The sequence below is a fragment of the Phocoena sinus genome, chromosome 16, assembly GCF_008692025.1.
Source record: "Phocoena sinus isolate mPhoSin1 chromosome 16, mPhoSin1.pri, whole genome shotgun sequence".
Taxonomy (NCBI): domain Eukaryota; kingdom Metazoa; phylum Chordata; class Mammalia; order Artiodactyla; family Phocoenidae; genus Phocoena; species Phocoena sinus.
In genome coordinates, this window is record NC_045778.1 from 7,418,920 (window position 1) to 7,440,719 (window position 21,800).

Consider the following 21,800-nt stretch of genomic DNA (forward strand, 5'->3'; position numbering starts at 1 on the left):
AATTTTTCAAAATGAAAACATTTTGGGCATTAAAGGGATAAGCCTCAGTTATAAAAAGAAACAAAAAAAACCCCACAAAACTCCCAAATAGTAAAGTTAAAAACCTCTTCTTGTTCTCCCTTCTGGTGGCGGTATTTATTACCCGGACCATGACCCGCCTCCCCATCTATTCTCCACAGTTACCTGTTTTTCAAGACTGACTTTTCTGACGACCTTGTATAATTCAGCACTTGCCTAATCTAAACCTAATTTCCCCATAGAAGTGAATGTACAATAGGATTTTCATTTTTTTCAAATTAGGTCCATAAAGTGACACTTAGTAAATATGCTTGTGTCACATAATTTCAGAATTTATGTAAAATTCTATGTTGAATTTTAACCTGGGTCCTTTCTTATGTGTGTTTCTTTTTTTTTTAAACGTGCCTTCTACACTCCAGTTTTGTTTGATGACAGAATGCCCTGCGTGGTTTACTAGCCGGGATCCATCCAGTTTGTCAGTTAGCCTCCCCAGGGATGTTAGCAACTTGATGTCTTCTTAAAAGGGTATTTCAGAGAGGGAGAATGAAACCATATTGTTTTTCCCTTTGGTTAAGAGATCAAACACCCACCAAAAGCCCTTGGGTCAGTTTCTTAGTAGATAAAAATAATTCTTCATCATTTTCCAGCTCATATCAAATAACTACCTCTGATGAGTCGTGTGGTATGTGGGCACCCCAGTGATTTCTCAAAGCCGTAAACTGGCATTTTAAATATATTTATTTCCAACCACATCGGATGCCACACACAGAAAAAAGCATGACTTGACACCCTTAACAAACATAACTGCAGAATTATTTGTAGTTTGACACTTTTGGTATTTTCCAAATCTCATAATTAATAGACACCTAGGAGAGAGTTATTTTATTTTAGAACCACGATGTCTTGCTGTTTGCAAAGCTGCCAATATAAAATGTTTACTGTTTAATTGTTTGAGCTAACTCAAGACCTAGTTACCATGAGGAGCATTATTATAAACAATCTGAGAGCCAGCAGTGGCACTGAGCGCTTTGGAGGAAAACACCTGTGTGGTAATAGCTCTTGAAAAGCCAGGACGTACAAGATAAAACGGCACCTCCCCTGCAGGGAGGTATATTAAGTCAATCTGTGATCCACTGCTGACATCCTGACTGAAGCCATTTTCTAGGTTCAACCAGTCATGACCCTTGTGAATTCTGCATCTTGTTCCAATTAACTGTTAATTGACCAGCATTTTGTAACCTGCCAGCCTCAAACTTGAGAGTTAGACACTGCATCATTGGACACGAACTGTTTCTTACTTTGCTTTAAATGACAGAGACATACCTTGTCGATGAACATGTTTGATTTCTGAACTCTTCTTTAAGGTTTGGTGTAAAGTGTGTGTGAGAGAGAGGATGAAGAATAAGGGGAGAGGGGCAAAAAAAGCCCCATAGGAAAATCCATTCTTCTGCTTGTGAGCGTAGGGAAGTATTATCTATCCACAGACTCCTAATCACCAAGCAGACACAGTATCTTTCAAAGAGAAGTAGCTGTCATTCCAAAATCTACTCTTGGCAGGCCCTTCTGACTAAGACCTTACTCTGTAGATGTCTTTAAGGCAATGGTTTTCAACCCTGACTACACATTAGAATTGTCAGGAGAGCTTAAAAAAAATTCCCATGTCCTGCCTGCACCCTAGACCAAATAAGTAAAGATCTCGTGGGTGGCACCAGACATCAGGATTTTGTAAATCTCTGCAGGAGGGGCAGGGTAAGGGAGGTCAGAGAGTTCCATTTTTTGGCCAAGATTGAGAACCACTGCTTTAAAAAAGTCTGTTGGTTATGTTCCTTACCCGCAGCTACTAATTCTTTGTTGCATACTTATCACGCACTAGGATGAGGCTTTAAGGGATGATATCATTTAATCCTCTCAACAACCTTATGAAATAGGTATCGCTCTCCCTGTTCAGAGAGGGAGGCCATGGCGTTAGCAAGCTCAGTAACCTGTCCAAGCTGCACACCTGCACGGTGTCGATTGTATTGACAGTCAGTCGGCACGTCTCTAAAGCTCATGGGGATAACCTCTGTGGTACTCAGTGTACTCTGTCTCCATAGCAACCAGTCATCTTTCTTCTGCCTTATATATACTCAGCACTAAAAAACTTTCAGTTCGTCTGAAAATCTCTAGATAGCTCTTCATAGACTGCCCAGAGGTTTCTAATTTGACTGTTTCTCTGTGTCCCATTCTTCATTCATTTGATTTACTCAGCAGACATTATTGAGTGCCTACTCTGTGCCTGTAATGAAGTGGTGACATCAGACATCTACATCTCTTTCCTCTTGGAGCTTATATACTAGTTGGGAGTGACAGACAATAAACCCAAATAAGTAATTTCATACGGTGGTAGGGGCCTTGAGGAAAATAAATGAATACAATGGGTTTTGCCTGCAGGGAAAGGATGCTGCTTTAGCTAAGAAGGTGCACCAAGGTCTAAATAATGCAAAGAAGCCAGCCATTTGGAGATCTGAGGAAGGAGGACTCCAGGGGACAGAACTAGCTGGTGCAAAGGTCCTGAGGCGGCATTGAGCTTAGTGTTCTAGGGACAAGTGTAGGCAGTGAGGAGCAGTAGGAAAGGTGGTGAGCTAGGAGGTGTCAACAGAGGCCAGATGACACGGGGATTCTTTTTTTTCCAGTCTACTTAAAAAAAAATAAATGTAAAACCTAACATCATTAAATAACATTTACATAAGACTTGACAAAAATGCTTTCACGTCATTTATCTCATTTAATTCATGAGCTATAGGAATTATTATCATCTCCATTTGATAGATGAGGAATCTAAAGTCCATGGATGTTAAGTGCCATGAACAGTCAAGCTCTGGGAAGCTGGAGCACCGGGGTTTGATGGGCCCCATCTGATACACATGCAGAATCGGATACTTCAGGATTATGTGTGTAAAGGACTCGGTTTAGGGCTGGTTATACGTTAGGCATTTGATAAATGACAGTTACTGTGGTGATGAAAATCGCTGAGAAATTTGGCCCTTTCTCCGCTGATAAACTCTTCCTTAGTTTAAGCCAGTACTCAAACCGAACTTACAGAGGGCAAGTCCTTCCAGGGTTTTGGCTGCTACAATAAGAAGTCATCATAAATTAATGGTGTAATAACATTCTTGTTTTGCATCGGTGGAAAATACCCGTGTCAAAATATGACAAGTGAGGACACTACTTAGTAGAGAATCTAAGTGAATTTTTATACATAATTAACTTCTCTTTTCTCAGTAACACTCTCCTTTCCTTCCCCCAAATCTAGAATCAATCCGTCTTTTTGTATTTGAAGACCAGTTCTGTTCTGTTTTCCACCATATCTGTTAACTGCCGGCAGACATCAGCAACGTTGTGTTCCCTTTACTAGTAAGTCTCTTTTCAGGTCCTAAAATTCATCAGACAGTCGTAAGAAACCTACCTTGTCTCCTGAGGAGAAAGCACAGTTCTCATTCATTCATTTAGTAAACAGTTTTTGAGTTTCTGCCGTACAGCCACCCTGTGCTTGCTATTGAGAAGCATCAAATAATAATCCCATTTCCCCCCATTTCTGATGAAAACTTCTTTGGTCCTGAGTCTGTCTCTCTCCACAATTGTTTCTTCTCCAAGGCATTACCCAATCTTTCCTTTCATGTGCACTGTTACATGATAGGTGTTTATAGCAGGGCAGGACAAAATGTATTTCATGGGAAAAGAAACACGTTTCTCTGTTGAAGTCCTCAGAGAGCTAATTATAGTTTATGATTCTAAAAGGCAACTTTAAATTCACAACTGTCGGCAGTTTCGGTAGATTCCTGTTCACTAAGTGGCTTAGCATTTGTGTCATTGAAAATACAAAAGGAAAACATCAATAGACTTTTTGACACATCATGTATTTTAAAACAAACTGATAATTTTGTAGTCTATGTAGTTGTTCAAAGAAATAGAAGCTTCTTATACACTAGAAGGCTTAGAGGAGCTTCACAGAACGCTTAATGATGTTTTCATTCTTCTTCTTGACACTAAAGGAGAAAACATTGCCAACCCTGAGTCTTATGAAGGTAATACAGAGCTGACTTTCACACACTAATACATTTAATTCTGGACTTAGAGGTGTAAATCCTACTTTAGTTTTCTGTGACATTTAAAAAATATTTTTAAGTAGCCAAATAAACACAGTAACTATAGAAAATTAGGAAATATCCACTGTTAACATTATTGTTATGTGTACTTCCAGATTTTTTCTATGCCCATGCATGTGTGCATAACATATACTTTATGTGGATATAAATGACTGTATTATTTTATTTTTACAAAAACTGAATTATACATACCCTTTGGTAAGCTGCTTTCTTTTCCACTTGACAGAATATTATTTTGACCCTACCTTTAAATAAGGGCAAAGAAAATTGCAGTTTCCCCCTTTTACTGCAAAACCACCTTCACCATTAGATAGTTCTTTTTTTTTTAAAGTAAACTTCTGTCCCACCATGCAGCTAAAGTCTTATTTCTTTGTATACCGTTATTAATGAAGCTGAAGAATAACTCTCACTATATTACATGTAAATGTAATTCAACATTTTAGAACTGTAAGATGTGGGACATACTGCAGAAGGGTATGGATCTGTTCTCAGGGCATTTAAGGTAAATGAGGAATAAAAACAACAAAAACCATACAGAATATCTCACTGCAAGGCAGAGTCAGGAGATGCAAACAAAATGATGGGATTCTGGGTGAGACAGCATTCTAGGCAGGAGCTGGGGGATTTCATGAAGGGGTGTATCTGAGGTGGGTTTTTTTTAATATAAATTTGTTTTATTTATTTTTGGCTGCATTGGGTCTTCGTTGCTGCGTGTGGGCTTTCTCTAGTTGCAGTGAGCGGGGGCTACTCTTTGTTGTGGAACGCGGGCTTCTCATCACAGTGGCTTCTCTTGTTGCGGAGCACAGGCTCTAGGTGCGTGGGCTTCAGTAGTTGTGGCTCGTGGGCTCAGTAGTTGTGGCTTGTGGACTCTAGAGAGCAGGCTCAGTAGTTGTGGCTCACGGGCTTAGTTGCTCCGCAGCATGTGGGATCTTCCAGGACCAGGGCTCAAACCCGTGTCCCCTGCATTGGCAGGCGGATTCTTAACCACTGCGCCACCAGGGAAGCCCTGAGGTGGGTTTTATAGAATGGATGACGTTCAGTAGCTGAAGGGAAGTCCAGTTAGAGGAAGTCCAGTGAAAGGGAGAGAGAAAGAAGAGAGATCGATAACTGATCAGAGAGAAAATACCAGAAAAGGCATGGAGGAAATCTTTGTTAATTTCCACCTATGCAACTGACAAAGATTTTTTAAAGTAATATTTGGTGCTGATAAAAGTGAAGTGAGATAAGCACCATCACTATGCTCTGCTTGGAGTATAAATTGGTACAGCATTTATTTCTGGAAAGCAATTTAGCGTATATGCATTGATAGCCTAAAAATGCTCGTAACTTTTGGCCCAATAATCCCATTACTGGTGAGATGGTTAAAGATGTGCCCCAAATTTTTATATGTAAGGATCTGCATCAAATTGTTCCTCATAGTCATGAAAATATGGGAAAACCCTAAATGTTCAAGTGTATACAAAATTCACAATTGTATATAATTTTTAAATGTTCTACACTGAGCTTATATTAGTTTTTTTCTTTTCATTTAATTAACCTTTGAACAAAAGGAGAATACAGGTTGTCTGTTCAGGGAACTGAGTAGTCCCCCTTCTCTGGAGCCCAGATTATATATTCAAGGAATTCACAGGGAATAGTAAGAGAGGTGTGGAGAGCTTCCAGGGGAGGCTGGGACCCTGGTAACTGGTTGGATAGAGAGAAGTCTGTAAGGATGCTGGGGAACTGCGAGTGTAAATAGGGGACTTGAGGTGCTTTGGGTGCATAGCGGGAGAAATTTAAGTACTGGTTCGGGTCCTTTGAGTTGGAGATGTCTTCTGAACATCAAGAGTTGCTTTCCAGTAGTCAATTCTGGAGCCCAAGTGAGTGGGCAGGGCTGACCATTCATTTATACATTCACTCATTCAGGCCACGTTGGTTAAGCATTTACTATATGCCGAGGGCTGTACTGGGTCCTGCAGATGCAAAAAGAAAGGGTCTTCTATTCTAGTGGGAGAGTTTTGTAGAGGTTGTTGGGAGTGGAGAAGGTGACCAAAGGGAGAGAATGTGGAAGGGGAAAACTTCGGGCTGAGAACAGGGCTAGAGCGCTTCCTTGGAACTCCCAAGGACTCAGCAATGAGACAGGCTGGGATCTTAGCATATCAGGCTGACAAGAGAAGGGATGTGTCCAGGACATGGTAGGGTATGCCTGGGGATGTGGGGCTTGGCTTTCAGAAGGAACCTTCAGGGAAAACACAGCCTGCAGTGCAATAGACAGTGTCCAAAGGGGCAAAAGAGTCTTGGGCCCAGTTCCAGACGCAGCCAAATCCAAGGGGAGCTGGTGTGATGGGGGCGTCAGCAGCAGCAGGAGGTCTGGGTGATCCTCAAAGGCAGGTGGGGATCTGCTTCTCTGGACTTTTCTACCCCATCAGAACTGGACTCTGGCCCACAGTTGCGGTGCAGGGAACTGGGTCCAGTCTCTACAGGGTTTGGCAAGAACTAGGCTGGGTCAGATGCTGCTCAAAGCCAAAGAAGGTGAAGATTAAGAACATGATGAGGCATTGGAAGCAACAGGTTTTGAATTCTCCTTCTAGAAGTCTAATAGTAAATTGGGGCTTCCCTGGTGGGTGGTTCAGACTCCACGCTTCCACTGCAGGGGCCACGGGTTCAATCCCTGCTCAGGGAACTAAGATCCCACGTGCCGTGTGGTGTGGGCAAAAGAATAATAATAAATAAATACATTTTATAAAAACAGTAAATTAGAGTTAAGAGAAAGTCACTTCAGTGAGTTATGAAGCCAGAGGAGGGCAGTTTGAGGTTCTTATTTTTTATGATAGAGGAGCCCTGTACATATTTGTAGATGAAGGAAAGAGAGTCAGTAGAGTTGGGTGGCTGGAGATGAGGGGAAGGCAAGGAGATATTTGATGAAACAAATCATGGGGAAAGAAGTAAGGGGTGGGCTCAAAGGCGTAAGTGAAGCTTGGCAAAGAGGAGGGTCACTCCACTGCTAAGCCTTCTCTGTGCTAAACAATATATTTATTAATGTAATACATTGTTTTAGTTATCATAGAAATACACCACCACTAGAGAAAGTTTGGAAAATAGAAACATAATCCTACCACATTAACCACAACAGCTATCATTACTTTTGTACATTTCCTTCCATAGTAATATTAACAGAGACTTTTTCCATAGTTGTAATGAGTACATAAATTCCTCACATCTTGCGTTTTCCACTTAATGTGAGAGCACAGGCATTTTCTAGGTTGCTACGTAGTCTTCATAATTACTTAAATAATATCCCATCAAGTAGCACAATAATTTATTCCACTAGTCCCCTAACTTTTTAAACTGTTTTTTTAAAAAAATGGATAATATGAATAAACTCATTAAAGTGTTCGTGTATATACATATTCTAGATGATCTCCTTAGGCTGGATTCTCAGAAGTGACATTAGTAGGCCAAAGAGAATGAACATAATCTTCACGGCTCTTGTTATCTTTTACTGTGTGCTTGCCCCAAAATTGCTGGTTCTCAATTTTACAGTCACCAAAGTGAGTCCCTTTTTCTGAATTCTTTACTTTCCTAAATTGGGAAGTCCACATGGCTCAGTGTAGAAAAGGTCATCATAACCTCCCAGAATTTTCCAAGCCAGTGATCTCTAGTGTCACCTTTGGCTGTTAATGTCCCAGGTCAGAGGGGTCAGGAGACCCAGTGCTGTTGCATATTTTAAGTCGCTTGGGTTGCCATGCTGTACAGACCCTGCTTACAATCTTACTATAACTGGTTTGCCTCTTACCTGCTAACCTCTGACCTCTGACCTACTCACGGCTTACCTACTAACTGCACCCTCCTGCTAACATGCTGCCGGGTACTGCATGAGGCCAAAGATTACCGATGGGGAAGGTTGTCCTTCCTCCGCGCTGGGGCTGCTCTTGCTGAGGCTGAGCTCAAAGCCACCCACTCGTCCCACCTGCTGCACACCTCAGGGTGTTGGCTCCACTTTAAAGGCAGCCCCATGGGTGAAGAAAACCAGAGATAAAGGCAAAGACATGATAAGGTGGCCATAAATCTAAAAAGTACGTTTTCTGGCATTATCAATTATCACTCATTTTCAAATACGCATATGGAGTGGATATTCCAGTTTGGGGTGTGTGTGCATTTTTTTTTTTTTTTTTAAGACCTTTTAAAGAATTGTGCAATCCTTTACACCCTCACATGCTGTGCTTGGCATTAAGAAGCTGTCGGGGCTGACTTGTAACTTGGAAGGGGGGAGGGTGGAGAGTCCGACAGCCCTGGACTGGCAGTTTGCCCACGGAGAAAGCCCTGCTCCTCGGGGCCCTCGTCTGGCCAGCAGTCTCACAGATGCACAGCCCGGGCGACAGAGAGTCTCAGAAAGCAAGGAAAACTGGCTTTATAAAATCTTGCCACCGCTTCCGCAAAGCAGCCATCCTTGGCCATAAAGAAGAACACGTTATTGGTGAGTACGTAGAGATGAGTGTCCTGAAATATCTCTGTAAGATGCGCTGTTGTACTTACACTGACGCTATGAACCTTTCAGCGGGAAAGTAGAGCACGGAAGAGATGAGCGTGCCTCTTGGGCCTCTTGCTGACACGTGGACCGTATCGTTTGTCCCCGCAGATATAAGCAAGGACGCGTCCTGCGCGGAAAACTGTACCTGTTCGTCCTGCTTGCTCCTGGCCCCCACCATCAGCGACTTGCTCAATGACCAGGACTTACTAGACGTGATCAGGATAAAGCTGGATCCCTGTCACCCAACAGTCAAAAACTGGAGGAATTTCGCAAGCAAGTGGGGCATGCCCTACGATGAACTGTGTTTCCTGGAGCAGCGGCCCCAGAGCCCCACCCTGGAGTTCTTACTCCGGAACAGTCAGAGGACGGTGGGCCAGCTGATGGAGCTCTGCCGGCTCTACCACAGGGTCGATGTGGAGAAGGTCCTGCGCAGGTGGGTGGACGAAGAATGGCCCAGGAGGGGGCGTGGAGAGCACCCCAGGAACTTCTAGCCCTCAGCTCCTTCTCATCGGCTTCTTTGGACCCTGAGCCGAGCACAGGTCAAGGGGCATTGTGAATCTGTTCTTTTTTAAGTACAAAGGATCCTTTAGGCAAAGGATGTGGGACAGCGGACCTTAGTTTTCCTCAAAGCTGGTGGTTTTGCGGAGGGTAGGGTATGTTTTTGGTGGCGGATTTTCCTTTAGTTTTGCACATCTGTTTTTATTTAATATTTGAATCTGGAATTGGGAAAAATATGTTGTAGGCTCCTATAGGGACCAGGGCCAAAGCTACAGTCAGAGTGGATTCATGCCATGATGAAAATAAAAGTATCCTCTCCCTTAAAAACTGAAGACTGAACTCAGAACTAAAAGTCATCATCCACAAGATCCTTTATGATTAATGACACTCCCACAGCTTAGAAGGAAACCACAGAGAGAAGTTTCCCTTTAGTCTGTTACTCTTTTTGTTGTAAAGTACTTAGGTGAGTTCACAGGCTGCTGGCATCGCGTGGTGATACTCTTCAGGACACATGCCATCTTTCTTATTCAAATACTTGTATAATCTGGGCACTATCAAAGAGGACTTTACCTGAGTGGTTTTGAAAGAAATGCAAAAACCGATGGTGATTGGGAGGACAGAGTCAGGAATTAGCAGGGTAATAAGGACCATGGGAAAGGTGTTGACAAAGAGTAGGCCCGGGGCCTCCCTGGTGGCGCAGTGGTTGAGAGCCCGCCTGCCGACGAAGGGGACACGGGTTCGTGCCCCGGTCCAGGAAGATCCCACATGCCGCGGAGCGGCTGGGCCCGTGAGCCATGGCCGCTGAGCCTGCGCATCCGGAGCCTGTGCTCCGCAACGGGAGAGGCCATGGCAGTCAGAGGCCCGCGTACCACAAAAAAAAAAAAAGAGTAGGCCCTTTCGGTACCCTTGGCTTTTTAAAAATTAATTTAATATTTACTTTTATGTCTTGTATATCAGGCTGAGTGTTTCACCCCCGAGAGAAAGCTCAGTTAAGAAATAAAAACTACCTGGCCTGTGGGTGAAATGCAACCCCGTCTAGCACCTACTACCCCACCTTAAAACAGGGCCCAATAATACTACACAGCACTTTAGCGAAGAAAGAGATATCTTTACTGGTGATACTGGGAAGGAAGCTATGCATTAAAACCTAAATTTCAAAGGATTTTAAACCAAGTGAAAAATTGGGTCCAAAGACTATCCCCTGTTCTCGTTTGATGGTTTACTGTGGAAGGTGGTGTGGATGGGAGCGTTTGTTATTAGAGAGAATTTTCTAGGTTTTGGGGGTGGGCAGGGGGAGGGAGAGAGAAGCCTTGGTTTACTTGACGATTTCATAGAAGTGCTATTTGGTTTTGGCTTTAGGTTTAGAAAATTAAGGCACTTTGTCCAATTTGGGAGGATTCTGTTTAAATCCCTAAGTAAGTAAAAATGATGAATGACATTGATTGGAGTACAAGGGAGATTAGGATTAACTCAAAAGAAAGTTGTTTCCTAAACCACTGACATTTTTTTCCCACTAGCAGTTACAGCAGTTTTTATGAGGTTGCTGGTATATAGTCAGCCTCACGGTCAAACGTAAACACTAAACTTGCAAAATTACTATAGAACTTACTCATCACTTCTGATTCAGTCAGTGCTAGTCACACCTAGCTCGTCTTGTCAGATTTAGCAGATATGTGTCAGGTTTATCAAAAGATGTACTCAAGGGCTTCCCTGGTGGCACAGTGGTTGAGAGTCCGCCTGCCGATGAAGGGGACGCGGGTTCGTGCCCCGGTCCGGGAAGATCCCACATGCCGCAGAGCGGCTGGGCCTGTGAGCCATGGCTGCTGAGCCTGCGCGTCCGGAGCCTGTGCTCCGCAACGGGAGAGGCCACAACAGTGAGAGGCCCGCGTACCGCAAAAAAAAAAAAAAAAAAAAAAAAAAAAAGAACCAGTTCCTAACATCCCCGACTAGAAATCCAGAAAATGATGAAAATTTTCTCATGGAAACACTGTTGGTGATCAGGCTCTGTAGAATGGACAGTTCTATGCTTCACAAATTCGTGAATTAACAGCTTTTTGTGGGCTGAATTGGGGACACTAGTCCCTATTGGCACTGCTTCTGTGGGACATGTTTCCAAAATTCCAGACTTCACATTTCAATTTCAAAACTGACTTTAGGCAGAATTTATCCTCATAGATTTCTTGAACATGGCTCTTGTTAATAAGTGTTAGCTGAACTTATCTTTGAGTTGGATCAAAAACGTTAAGACACAGAATTCAGGTGGATTAGCTATGGGCAGAGCTAAGCATGCTCCTTATCTTTTTTTTTTTTTTTTTGGCTGCATTGGGTCTTCGTTGCAGTATGCGGGCTTCTCATTGCGGTGGCTTCTCTTGCTGCGGAGCACGGGCCCTAGGGCATGTGGGCTTCATTATTTGCAGCGTGTGGGCTCAGTAGTTGTGGCTCGCGGGCTCTAGAGTGCAGGCTCAGTAGTTGTGGCACACGGGCTTAGTTGCTCCGCGGCATGTGGGATCTTCCCAGACCAAGGATCAAACCCATGTCCCCTGCGTTGGCAGGCACATTCTTAACCACTGCACCATCAGGGAAGTCCTGTCCTTTATATTCAGGAATTACAGGAAAACTGTGAGACCACAGAGCACCACCCACTCATCTCTCCATTTGGCGGCATTAGTTTGAAAGCCCTGATGGCTAATAATTTCCATCACTGGCTATGAAAGCTTAAATTTCTATTATAATTGCATAGGGGATGTGCCAGGGTAGAAGGGATTTGATAAAAATGTGTTGGTTTAATTTCACTCTACCATTATTCGCTCATATTGACATCTGTATCTGTTGGCATTTACCTTATGAAAAGTTTTAATTATTAAGAGTATGATATTAGCAGAGACAGATTTAACCAAACACTGTTTTTAATTAAAGTTCATTCGGATTCTAGACCTTGACCAAATGGAGGATGACTTTTATTTGTGTTACATACAGAAATATCAAAAGTAAATCTCAACTAAAGTAGAATTATAATTCAATTGTGAAATAACCCCAAATAACTTTGTTTAAAGTTAATTTTTAGCAAATAAATACTATACAAGCATAAATATGCTGTTACTGGGTTGGCCAAAAAGTGCCTTTAGTTTTTAAGTAAAAATAAAGGACACATTTTTCATTTTCACCAAAAACTTTATTGAACAACATATTCACCCTTTTGTTTTACTACCTTCTGCCATTTTTTAGGCAACTTCATAATTCCGTCTTCCCCAAACTTTTTATCTTTTTGAGCAAAGAACTGTTCCAGGTGCCTTTTACAGTCTTCCAGGGGATTGAAGTTTTTTCCATTAAGAGAATTTTGTAAAGACCTAAATAAATGGGGCTTCCCTGGTGGCACAGTGGTTAAGAATCCGCCTGCCATTGCAGGGGACACCAGTTCGATCCTTGGTCTGGGAAGATCCCACATGCCGCGGAGCAACTAAGCCTGTGCGCCACAACTACAGAGCCTGCACTCTAGAGCCCGTGAGCCACAACTACTGAGCCCACACGCTGCACCTACTGAAGCCCACATGCCCTAGGGCCCATGCTCCACAGCAAGAGAAGCCACCGCAATGAGAAGCCCATGCACCACAACAAAGAGTAGACCCTGCTCACCGCAACTAAAGAAAGCCCACACGCAGCAATGAAGACCCAACGCAGCCAAAAATAAATAAATAACTATATGAATTAAAAAAAAAAAAAGACCTAAATAAATGGAAATCTGAAGGTGCAATATCTGGTGAATACAGTGGATGAATCAGAACTTCCCAGCCAAGCTGTAACAGTTTTTTCCTGGTCATCAAAGAAACAAGTGGTCTTGCGTTATCCTGATGGAAGAGTATGCATTTTCTGTTGACTAATTCTGGACGTTTTTTGTCGAGTGCTGCTTTCATTTGGTCTAATTGGGAGCAGTACTTGTTGGAATTAATTGTTTGGCTTTCCTTAAGGAGCTCATAATAGGGGACTCCCTTCCAATCCCACCATATACACAACATCACCTTCTTTGGATGAAGGCCGGCCTTTGGTGTGGTTGGTGGTGGTCCATTTCGCTTGCCCCACGATCTCTTCCATTCCACATTGTTGTACGCTATCCATTTTTCATTGCCCGTCACAATTTGTTTTAAAAACGGAACGTTCTCATTACTTTAAGTAGAGAATCTCATGCGGAAATACAGTCAAGAAGGTTTTTTTTCACTTATGTGGAACCCAAACATCAAAGCGATCAACATAACCGAGCTGGTGCAAATGATTTTCAGCGCTTGATTTGGATATTTTGAGTATGTCGACTACCTCCCGCGTGGTATAATGTTGATTGTTCTCAATTAATGTCTCGATTTGATCGCTATCAACTTCAATTGGTCTACGTGACTGTGGAGCATCGTCCAGCGAGAAATCTCCAGCACGAAACTTCTCAAACCACTTTTGACATGTTCGATCAGTCACAGCACCTTTTCCCTACACTGCACAAATCTTTTTGTGCATTTCCATGCATTTTTACTAGCATAATATGCTGAAAATGTTGCTTTTTTCCTTCCATCTTCAATATTAAAATGGCTACACAAAAATTCACCAATTTTGATAATTCTTTTTTAAATGCACGCTGATATGACAGCTGTCACATACTATCTAACAAAATTGTTTCAAATGAAGTTAAAGACAGCTAAGTGCTACTAGAGCCATCTTACGGAAAAAACCGAACGAACCTTTTGGTCAACCCAATACTTTACAAAGGCAAAAGTGGAAAGAAAGGAAATTATTTAAGTTCATTAATACCTAAGAGCTTTGGGCTTCCCTGGTGGCGCAGTGGTTAAGAATCCGCCTGCCAATGCAAGGGACACAGGTTTGAGCCCTGGTCCGGGAAGATCCCACATGCTGCAGAGCAACTAAGTCCGTGCGCCATAACTACTGAGCCTGCGCTCTAGAGCCTGCGAGCCACAATTACTGAGCTCACATGCCACAACTACTGAAGCCCGCACGTCTAGAGCCCGTGCTCCACAAGAGAAGCCACTGCAATGAGAAGCCTGCACACTGCAACAAAGAGTAGCCCCCACTCGCCACAACTAGAAAGCCCGTGCACAGCAACGAAGACCCAGTGCGGCAAAAAACAAATAAATAAATTTATATTTAAAAAAATACTTAAGAGCTTTGCTTATTATACTGTCTGTAGGGATCCATGTTAAATTGACCACATTATAAACTAAACTGCTTCTGATGAGGTCCTTTTGCTATTAGAAGGATGAAATCTCTTTAGCTAAGTTCCGAGATACACTCTTTTAAGCAAAACTCCCATCTGCAATGTTATGATGTTATGTGATGAGGCTCTTTGTAATAAGAATTTTATTTGGTTGCAATAGAAAATTTCTACTTGCAAGGGAATGGAAAGCAAAGCTGTTTTAGACACCACACACCCCCAGGACATATACACACAGAGGAAGACTCAAGTGGACGTAGACAAAAATAAAGCACAGGGCTTCCCTGGTGGCGCAGTGGTTGAGAATCCGCCTGACGATGCAGGGGACACGGGTTCGTGCCTCGGTCCGGGAAGATCCCACATGCCGCAGAGCGGCTGGGCCCGTGAGCCATGGCCGCTGAGCCTGCGCCTCTGGAGCCTGTGCACCACAACGGGAGAGGCCACAACAGTGAGAGGCCCACATACTGCAAAAATAAATAAATAAAGCACATGGTTATTTAAAATTATAAGATTTAAAATCGTTAGGGCTTCAATTGTTTGCCAGGATTGCCCATCAGTATTTCAGATAACTTGTATGAACAAGTCTTCCATTTTTGTGACACTAAATAATTAGTCAATAATATAGAGGAATTCCCTGGTGGTCCAGTTGTCAGGACTCCATGCTTCCACTTCAGGGGCCCTGGGTTCAATCCCTGGTTGGGGAATTAAGATCCTGCAAGCCACCTGGTGAGGCAAAAATGAAAAAAAAATAATAGTATAGGAAATGCATGGTAGTAGACAAAAGATGTTGCACCTGTTTTTTTCTGAATAGTAGTTTTAATGTGGTACTGCCCTCTGCTGGAGGATGAAATCTGTTCACATCCTTTCAGGCTTGTTTAAGACCAGCCTAGAACCAACCTTCCATTGATTATTGGTTTTATGTTAGAACCCTTAGAAGTAGCCCCACTAAAAGATAGGAAGAGTGCAGTTATTTTACAAATTGACAGATATTAGAAGTGGAATGGGGCCTGCATGATTGAGATGAGGGTTCCATTCCCCTGAAGGTCCCCATCATAACAGTTCCTCACTCTGGGGGATTCTTCCTAAACACTCAGAAGGACTTTTCTTCTGTGGAGATTTAAGGTTAGCTGTCTGTGGACAGTTAGTCTCTTTGGCTTTCAATTTAATGATGCTCCGTCTTTAACATCATGAGAACAGTGGCTTCTATGCAAAAAGACAAAGGGATCGATCTCCCTCAGTTACAGCAGACTTCAACCAGAAGCACTAGACTTTCCTCTTCCTCTATGATACATGATAGAAAAGCACATTATTTTAAATACAGTCCTAATAACTATGGTCTAGTGAATTTTCTTTCCCTTTTTCAGATGAATGAATGTTTCATTTAGTTTTGAGCCATGACTATCCTCCTTATAACATTTTTCCACATCTGCCCTCTCTGTTCTAGAATTTTCCTCTCCTCCAGGTCCATGTTTCTGCTCTGTGTGTTGCTTGTTTTAGGGCCATTTCCTCACTACTTGAATCAGATTTCTCCTATTTGCCTGTGGCCGCCTCTCTCCCAGCGTACGGGCTAACATTGGCTTCCTTTTTCACTTAGACATGCAGAAGCAATGTGTTGGATTGTCTTTCATATTTAATGACACTTTGGCCCTAAGAACGTTGAGACTGTTTTCTGCCCTTGTAACTGAAACGTACGGAGCTTCGTGCACCCAAGGAACTGACTGAGAAACAGTTTCCCTCTTTGTTCTATGATTTCCTACCTGGGAATTCCGACTCCACCTACTGAACCGTGTGCACTTGGGTATAAATGGATGAGAGGGTATGTCTTGCTTCCCTCATGTTTAGAGGATCACGGCCATGACGCTGATCCAAGTGCCGGGCGAGTGGGGGGCCACACCTGGGGGTCCAGATCACCCAGAGGAAGACCCACAGCAGAGGAGGAGAGGCTGTTCTCTCTCTCCCCGTGGCCATGTTTGGCTGAGGATGCCTCCTGGAAATCACTCCACAGCTGAATCGAAGAGATCAAAGTAGTCAACGGTGCAACTCGAAACGAAATGATTGGGTTTATCCAGCCTTTTGGAAATGTAGAGGGTAGCTTCTCATGGCTTCCTGAGCTGAGCCAGGCTCTCCTGTTTGATGTGACCGCCAGTGACCATTTTCCTTTGAGGCAGACCCTTGGAAGCTCCATGGGGGACACTTCGTCAGCTATGCTTTTAAACGACTGAATTTTGGGGATCCTTTCTGTATCTTCGTGCTGTACTTTTTAAGCTGCCTTCATTTTGACGTCCTGCATGATTTTATGTTTTCTTTATAAATAGAAATTATTTGAAACTGTAATAGTGCGTGCTACAAAATTAAATTGATGTCAACCATGTCTCTAATTGGTGCTTTTATGCAGATTCTAACACAGTCGTTGATTCATGTGTTCTCTTGGTCAGTCATCAGTCAGAAACCTAGTGACTTTCTAAAATGCGTCCCGGGGATGCAAAGATAAACACCTTCCTACCCTCCAGCAACCTTAGACGAGGGAGAGTCATCGTACACGATGAGAGACGTTCCTGGAGAAAATGCCACACCCGTCCAGGAATGGGCAGAACAAAGTGAGAATCACTGATGTAGAAAGAAAGACAAGTAAGTAAGCAGTCTGACGAAGTGCTTCAGATGCCGTGATATCTATATGTGAAGGGCGGTTTCATGGTTACTTTCCGCCTCTCGTAACTTTATCTCTCTGGTCCAGGCCTGTCCTCTGAGCTGCCAGACACCCACAACTACCAGCTTGACATCTCCATGCACGCGGATGTTTCCCAGGCACCTCAAACCCAACCCGTCCTAAAGGAAACCCATGACTCTTCCATCCAAACTTGTTCCTCACCAGAGTTCCCTATCGTACCATCCACCTTGTTTCTAAGTCATCATCAAATCCCTCTCTCTTCCACCTCCCAAATATCTCTTAAATCTCTTGCCTCCCCTCCATCCTCATGACCGTCCTCACCCAAGCAGCCACCCTTTCTCACCCGATGACGGTCTCCCAAGTGGCCTCCATACGGTGGATGGATCCTGCCATCCCCACATTAACGCCTTTGATGGGTTCCCATTGAACATTAAGTCCCAAATTGGCAGCGTGGCCTCCAAGGCCCTGTGACTTGCCTGTGTGGCATGTCGTCGTGCTCCACTCGCCCACAGCTCCTGATGCTTCAGCCACACTGAACCGCGAGGTCCCCTTCCCACCCAAGACTTCACGGCGAGCTGTCATCTGCCCTGTCCACACCCTGGCCACACTCAGACCTGGACACACCAGCCTTCCCTAGCTCAGCCACCTCAGCCTCCAGGTCTCACCGTCAACACCACTTTCTCAGGGAAAGGGCACCTGACTTCCAGACTTGGTTGCCTTCCTATTATTCACCCCGTAGCACTCATCCCAACAGTAATAACTTGATTACTGGTCTCACCCCTGCCCGACTGCAAACCCCAGAGGACAGGGGTCTTGTTCGCTGTTCACTCTGTATCATCAGCACCCTCTGATCCAGAAGCAATTGGAAATATGCTGAAAAAATGAAATGGAACTAGTGAATTAATAGAGACTTTAAATAAAGCAAAAACTTTTTTTCTTTTTTTACAATATCGTGGTCCTTGAGGAGGAAAAATGCTTATAAATATAAATACAAAATGAGGGGGTTTACATACCAAATCATGAATGCTTCTCGGACATGGGGAGCTTTTATTTTAATGAGGTTCAACCTGTTTCGTTCATTTTCTGGGCTTCAAAGATCAAAGCAAAAATGTTCCAGAATTAGATGGTAGTGAATCTTGCACAACGTTGTGATTATACTAAAAAGCACCTGAATTGTACACCTTAAAATGCTTAACGGGGTGAATTTTATGTTATGTGAATTGTATTCCAATTGGGGAAAAAAAAAAAAAACACAAACCCATAAAAAATAACCAAAGCAAGGGAGGGAGACGCAAGAGGGAAGAGATATGGGGGTATATGTATATGTATAGCTGATTCACTTTGTTATAAAGCAGAAACTAATACACCATTGTAAAGCAATTATACTCCAATAAAAACGTTAAAAAAAAAAAGAACCAACAAAAAACCAAAGCTGCTCCCACAGGGCAGAGTAAGGCAGAAACAGCAGCTCCCAGCTCAGAGCCAGGCGTCTGTGGCTGAGGGGAGTGGGGTGAAGGTGGAGGGCTAAGTGAGGAAGAGGCTGGTCTTGAAGCCGGTGAGGACTGCTCAGTGAGTCCAACCAAACAATGCGCCTTCCGTCTCCTTGGTGACAGCCAAAACAATGCGCCTTCCGTCTCCTTGGTGACCGCTAAAACAATGCGCCTTCTGTCTCCTTGGTGACAGCTATGACGAAGAGAGCGCTCTGGACCCCTGCTGTCCTCTGGGGAGCTGAAGATCCCGCTCCTCAGACAGTCTGTGGAGCTAGGGACCCTGCTCCAAATACCACCATCCATCTAACCTCTTTGCCCTGCCGCCCTCTCCCGGGATAGCACAGGCCAAAACACCGAAGAGGCCAAAGTGATCAGGGCAGTAGCTGTTGGATTGGGCCGAGTTACAGAAAATCATCCTATGTTTGCTGTGGACTCAGTGAATAACATGGGAGAACCAACCGGACCAGGTAAACGAAGAGAAATAAATGGCAAAAATTGGTTCTTCCTCTACATGTATGTCTCTGAAACAAGCCAGATCAAAAAAACGGTTATTTTTCTGGAGTGACCGATTCGGACAGATTTTACCTCTTTTAGATGATTTTTGTTTCTAGTTTTAATGTTAAAAAGACACTAATAGAGGAATTCCCTGGCGGTCCAGTGGTTAAGACTCCAAGCTTCCACTGCAGGGGGTGTGGGTTCGATCCCTGGTGGGGGAACTAAGACCCCGTGTGTGGTGTGGCCAAAAAAATAAAAAAGATACTAATAGAAGAAATCACATTAGTTCAGTCAACAAACATTTACTGAGCGTTTATTGTGGTCAGGCCCTCAGCTCACTTCTGAGAATGTAATGACAGCTCTTGGCAGTCCCCAGCCTCAAGGGGTCAACAAGTCCAGGAATGAAGACAGACAAGAAGACAGGCGGCTGTCCTGTTAGGAAGCTGAAGGTTGTCTTTGATACCTAGAATTTAGAATTTCTAGTTGTTTCAGTTTCTTTTTGGAGAAACAAATGGTAAGTTCCATCAGGGGAATTTAATAAAGGAACTAATTACAAGAGTTAAAGGAAACCAGTGAGGAGCTAACAGATGTAGGCATCTTTAGGTCTAAAGGAGGAGGGTGAGGGAGAGGTCAGTGGGAACATGGCTTGGTAGCTCATTTCTGTTTTTTGGGGGGTTTTTTGGCCATGCCACGCGGCTTGCAGGATCTTAGGCCCCAACAAGGGGTCGAACCCGCGCCTTCCACAGTGAAGGCGCAGAGTCCTAACCACTGGATTGCCAGGGAATTCCCTGGTAGCTCATTTCTTTCTAGCACTGATTATCTGGTTGTAACACAGTTTATTTAACCACTCACCTACTGAGGGACATCTTGTTTGCTTCCAAGCTTTGGCAGTTATAAGTACAGTTATATTATACTGCTGTATAAACATTTATGTGCAGCTTTTTGTGTAGACATAAGTTTTCAGCCTCTTGGAGCAAATACCAGGAAGTGCAATTGCTGGATCATATGGTAAGAGTATGTTTAGTTTTGTAAGAAACTTCCCAGCTGTCTTCCAAAGAGGCTCTACCATTTTGCATTCCCACCAGCAATATATGAGCGTTCCTGTTGCTTCACACCCTCACCAGCATTTGGTGGTGTTAGTGTTCCAGATTTTGGCCGTTCTAATAGGTATGTAGTGTTATTTCATTGTTTTAATTTGCACTGTCCTGATGACACATGATGTAGTGCATCTTTTCGTATGCTTATTTGCCATCTGCATGTCCTCTTCTGTGAGGTATTTGCTCAAGTCTTTTGCCTGTTTCAAAATCAGATTGTTCATTTTCTTATTGTTGAGTTTTAATAGTTCCTTGTATATTTTGGTGTCTATTGAGGTCTTTGATCCATTTTTAAATTGGGTAGTTTTTTGTTGTTGTTAAGCTTTAAGAGTTCTTTATATATTAATATTTTGGATAATAGTCTTTTATCAGAGGTATCCTCTGCCAACATTTTTTTCTCCCAGTCTAGGGCTTATCCTCTCATTCTCTTGACATTGTCTTTTGCAAGAAGAAGTCCTTAATTTTATTGAAGTCCAGATTATCAGTTATTTATTTCATGAATCGTGTCTTTGGTGTATCTAAAAAGGCATCACCATACTCAAGGCCATCTAGGTTTTCTCCAATATTATCTTCTAGGAGTTTTATAAAAGTTTTGCATTTAACATTTAGGTCTAAGATCCATTTTGAGCTATTTTTTGTGAAGGGCATAGGTTTGTATTTAGATTCATTTTTTTACATGTGGATGTCCAATTGTTCCAGCACCATTTGCTGAAAACGCTATCTTTACTCCACTTTATTCCCTTTGCTCTTTTGTCAAAGACCAGTTGACTATATTTTTATGGCTCTATTTCTGGGCTCTCTATTCTGTTCCATTGATCTATTTGTCTATTCTTTCACCAATACCATGGTATTCTTGATAACTGTAGCTTGAAGTTTTGAATTTGGGTAGTGTCAGTCCTTCAATTTTGTTCTCTCCTTCAATATTGTGTTGGCTATTCTGGGTCTTTTATCTCTCCATATAAACTTTAGAATCAGTTTGTCAATATACATAAAATAGCTTGCTGGAATTTTGATTGGGATTGCATGGAATCTATAGATCAAGTAGAGAAAAACTGACATCTTGATAATATTGTCTTCCTTTCCGTAAACATGGAATATCTCTCCATTTATTTAGTTCTTTGATTTCGTTCACCAGAATTTTGTAGTTTTCCTCATATATATTTTGTTAGATTTATACCTAAGTATTTCATTTTCGGGAGTGCTAATATAAATGATACTGTGGTTTTAATTTCAAATTCCACGTGTTCATTGTTAGTATATTAGAAAGCAATAACTTTTGTACATTAATCTTGTATCTGCAGCCTTGAAATAATCACTTATTAGTTCCAGGAAATTTTTTTGCCAGTTCTTTCAAATTTTCCACATAGATGATCATGTCATCTGTGAACAAAGACAGTTTTATGTTTTCCTTCCAAACCTGTATACCTTTTTTTTGTGTGTGTGTGGTACGCGGGCCTCTCACTGTTGTGGCCTCTCCCGTTGCGGAGCACAGGCTCCGGACGTGCAGGCTCAGCGGCCATGGCTCACGGGCCCAGCCGCTCCACGGCATGTGGGATCTTCCCTGACTGGGGCGCGAACCCGTGTCCCCTGCATCGGCAGGCGGACTCTCAACCACTGCGCCACCAGGGAAGCCCCGCTGTATACCTTTTATTTCCCTTTCTTCCCTCATTGTG

General features: G+C 43.0%; 1 protein-coding gene across 9 annotated transcripts in view; it reads left to right on the plus strand.

Moving 5' to 3' along the window:
- Positions 1–20,930, plus strand: part of EDARADD (EDAR associated death domain) — a 65,561-nt gene extending 44,631 nt beyond the window's left edge. For 6 of the 9 annotated variants that reach the window (XM_032608342.1, XM_032608347.1, XM_032608341.1 and 3 more), the window contains one exon: positions 8,782–9,957. In XM_032608342.1, the coding sequence (XP_032464233.1) occupies positions 8,782–9,164 (383 nt within the window). In that variant the 3' untranslated portion in view covers positions 9,165–9,957. Of the gene's footprint in view, positions 1–8,781; positions 9,958–15,974; positions 16,754–16,815; positions 18,329–18,731 lie in introns of those variants that run through there. The other 3 variants (XR_004346206.1, XM_032608346.1, XM_032608343.1) reach the window with 3 other exon arrangements.
- The last annotated feature ends 870 nt before the right edge of the window (positions 20,931–21,800 follow it).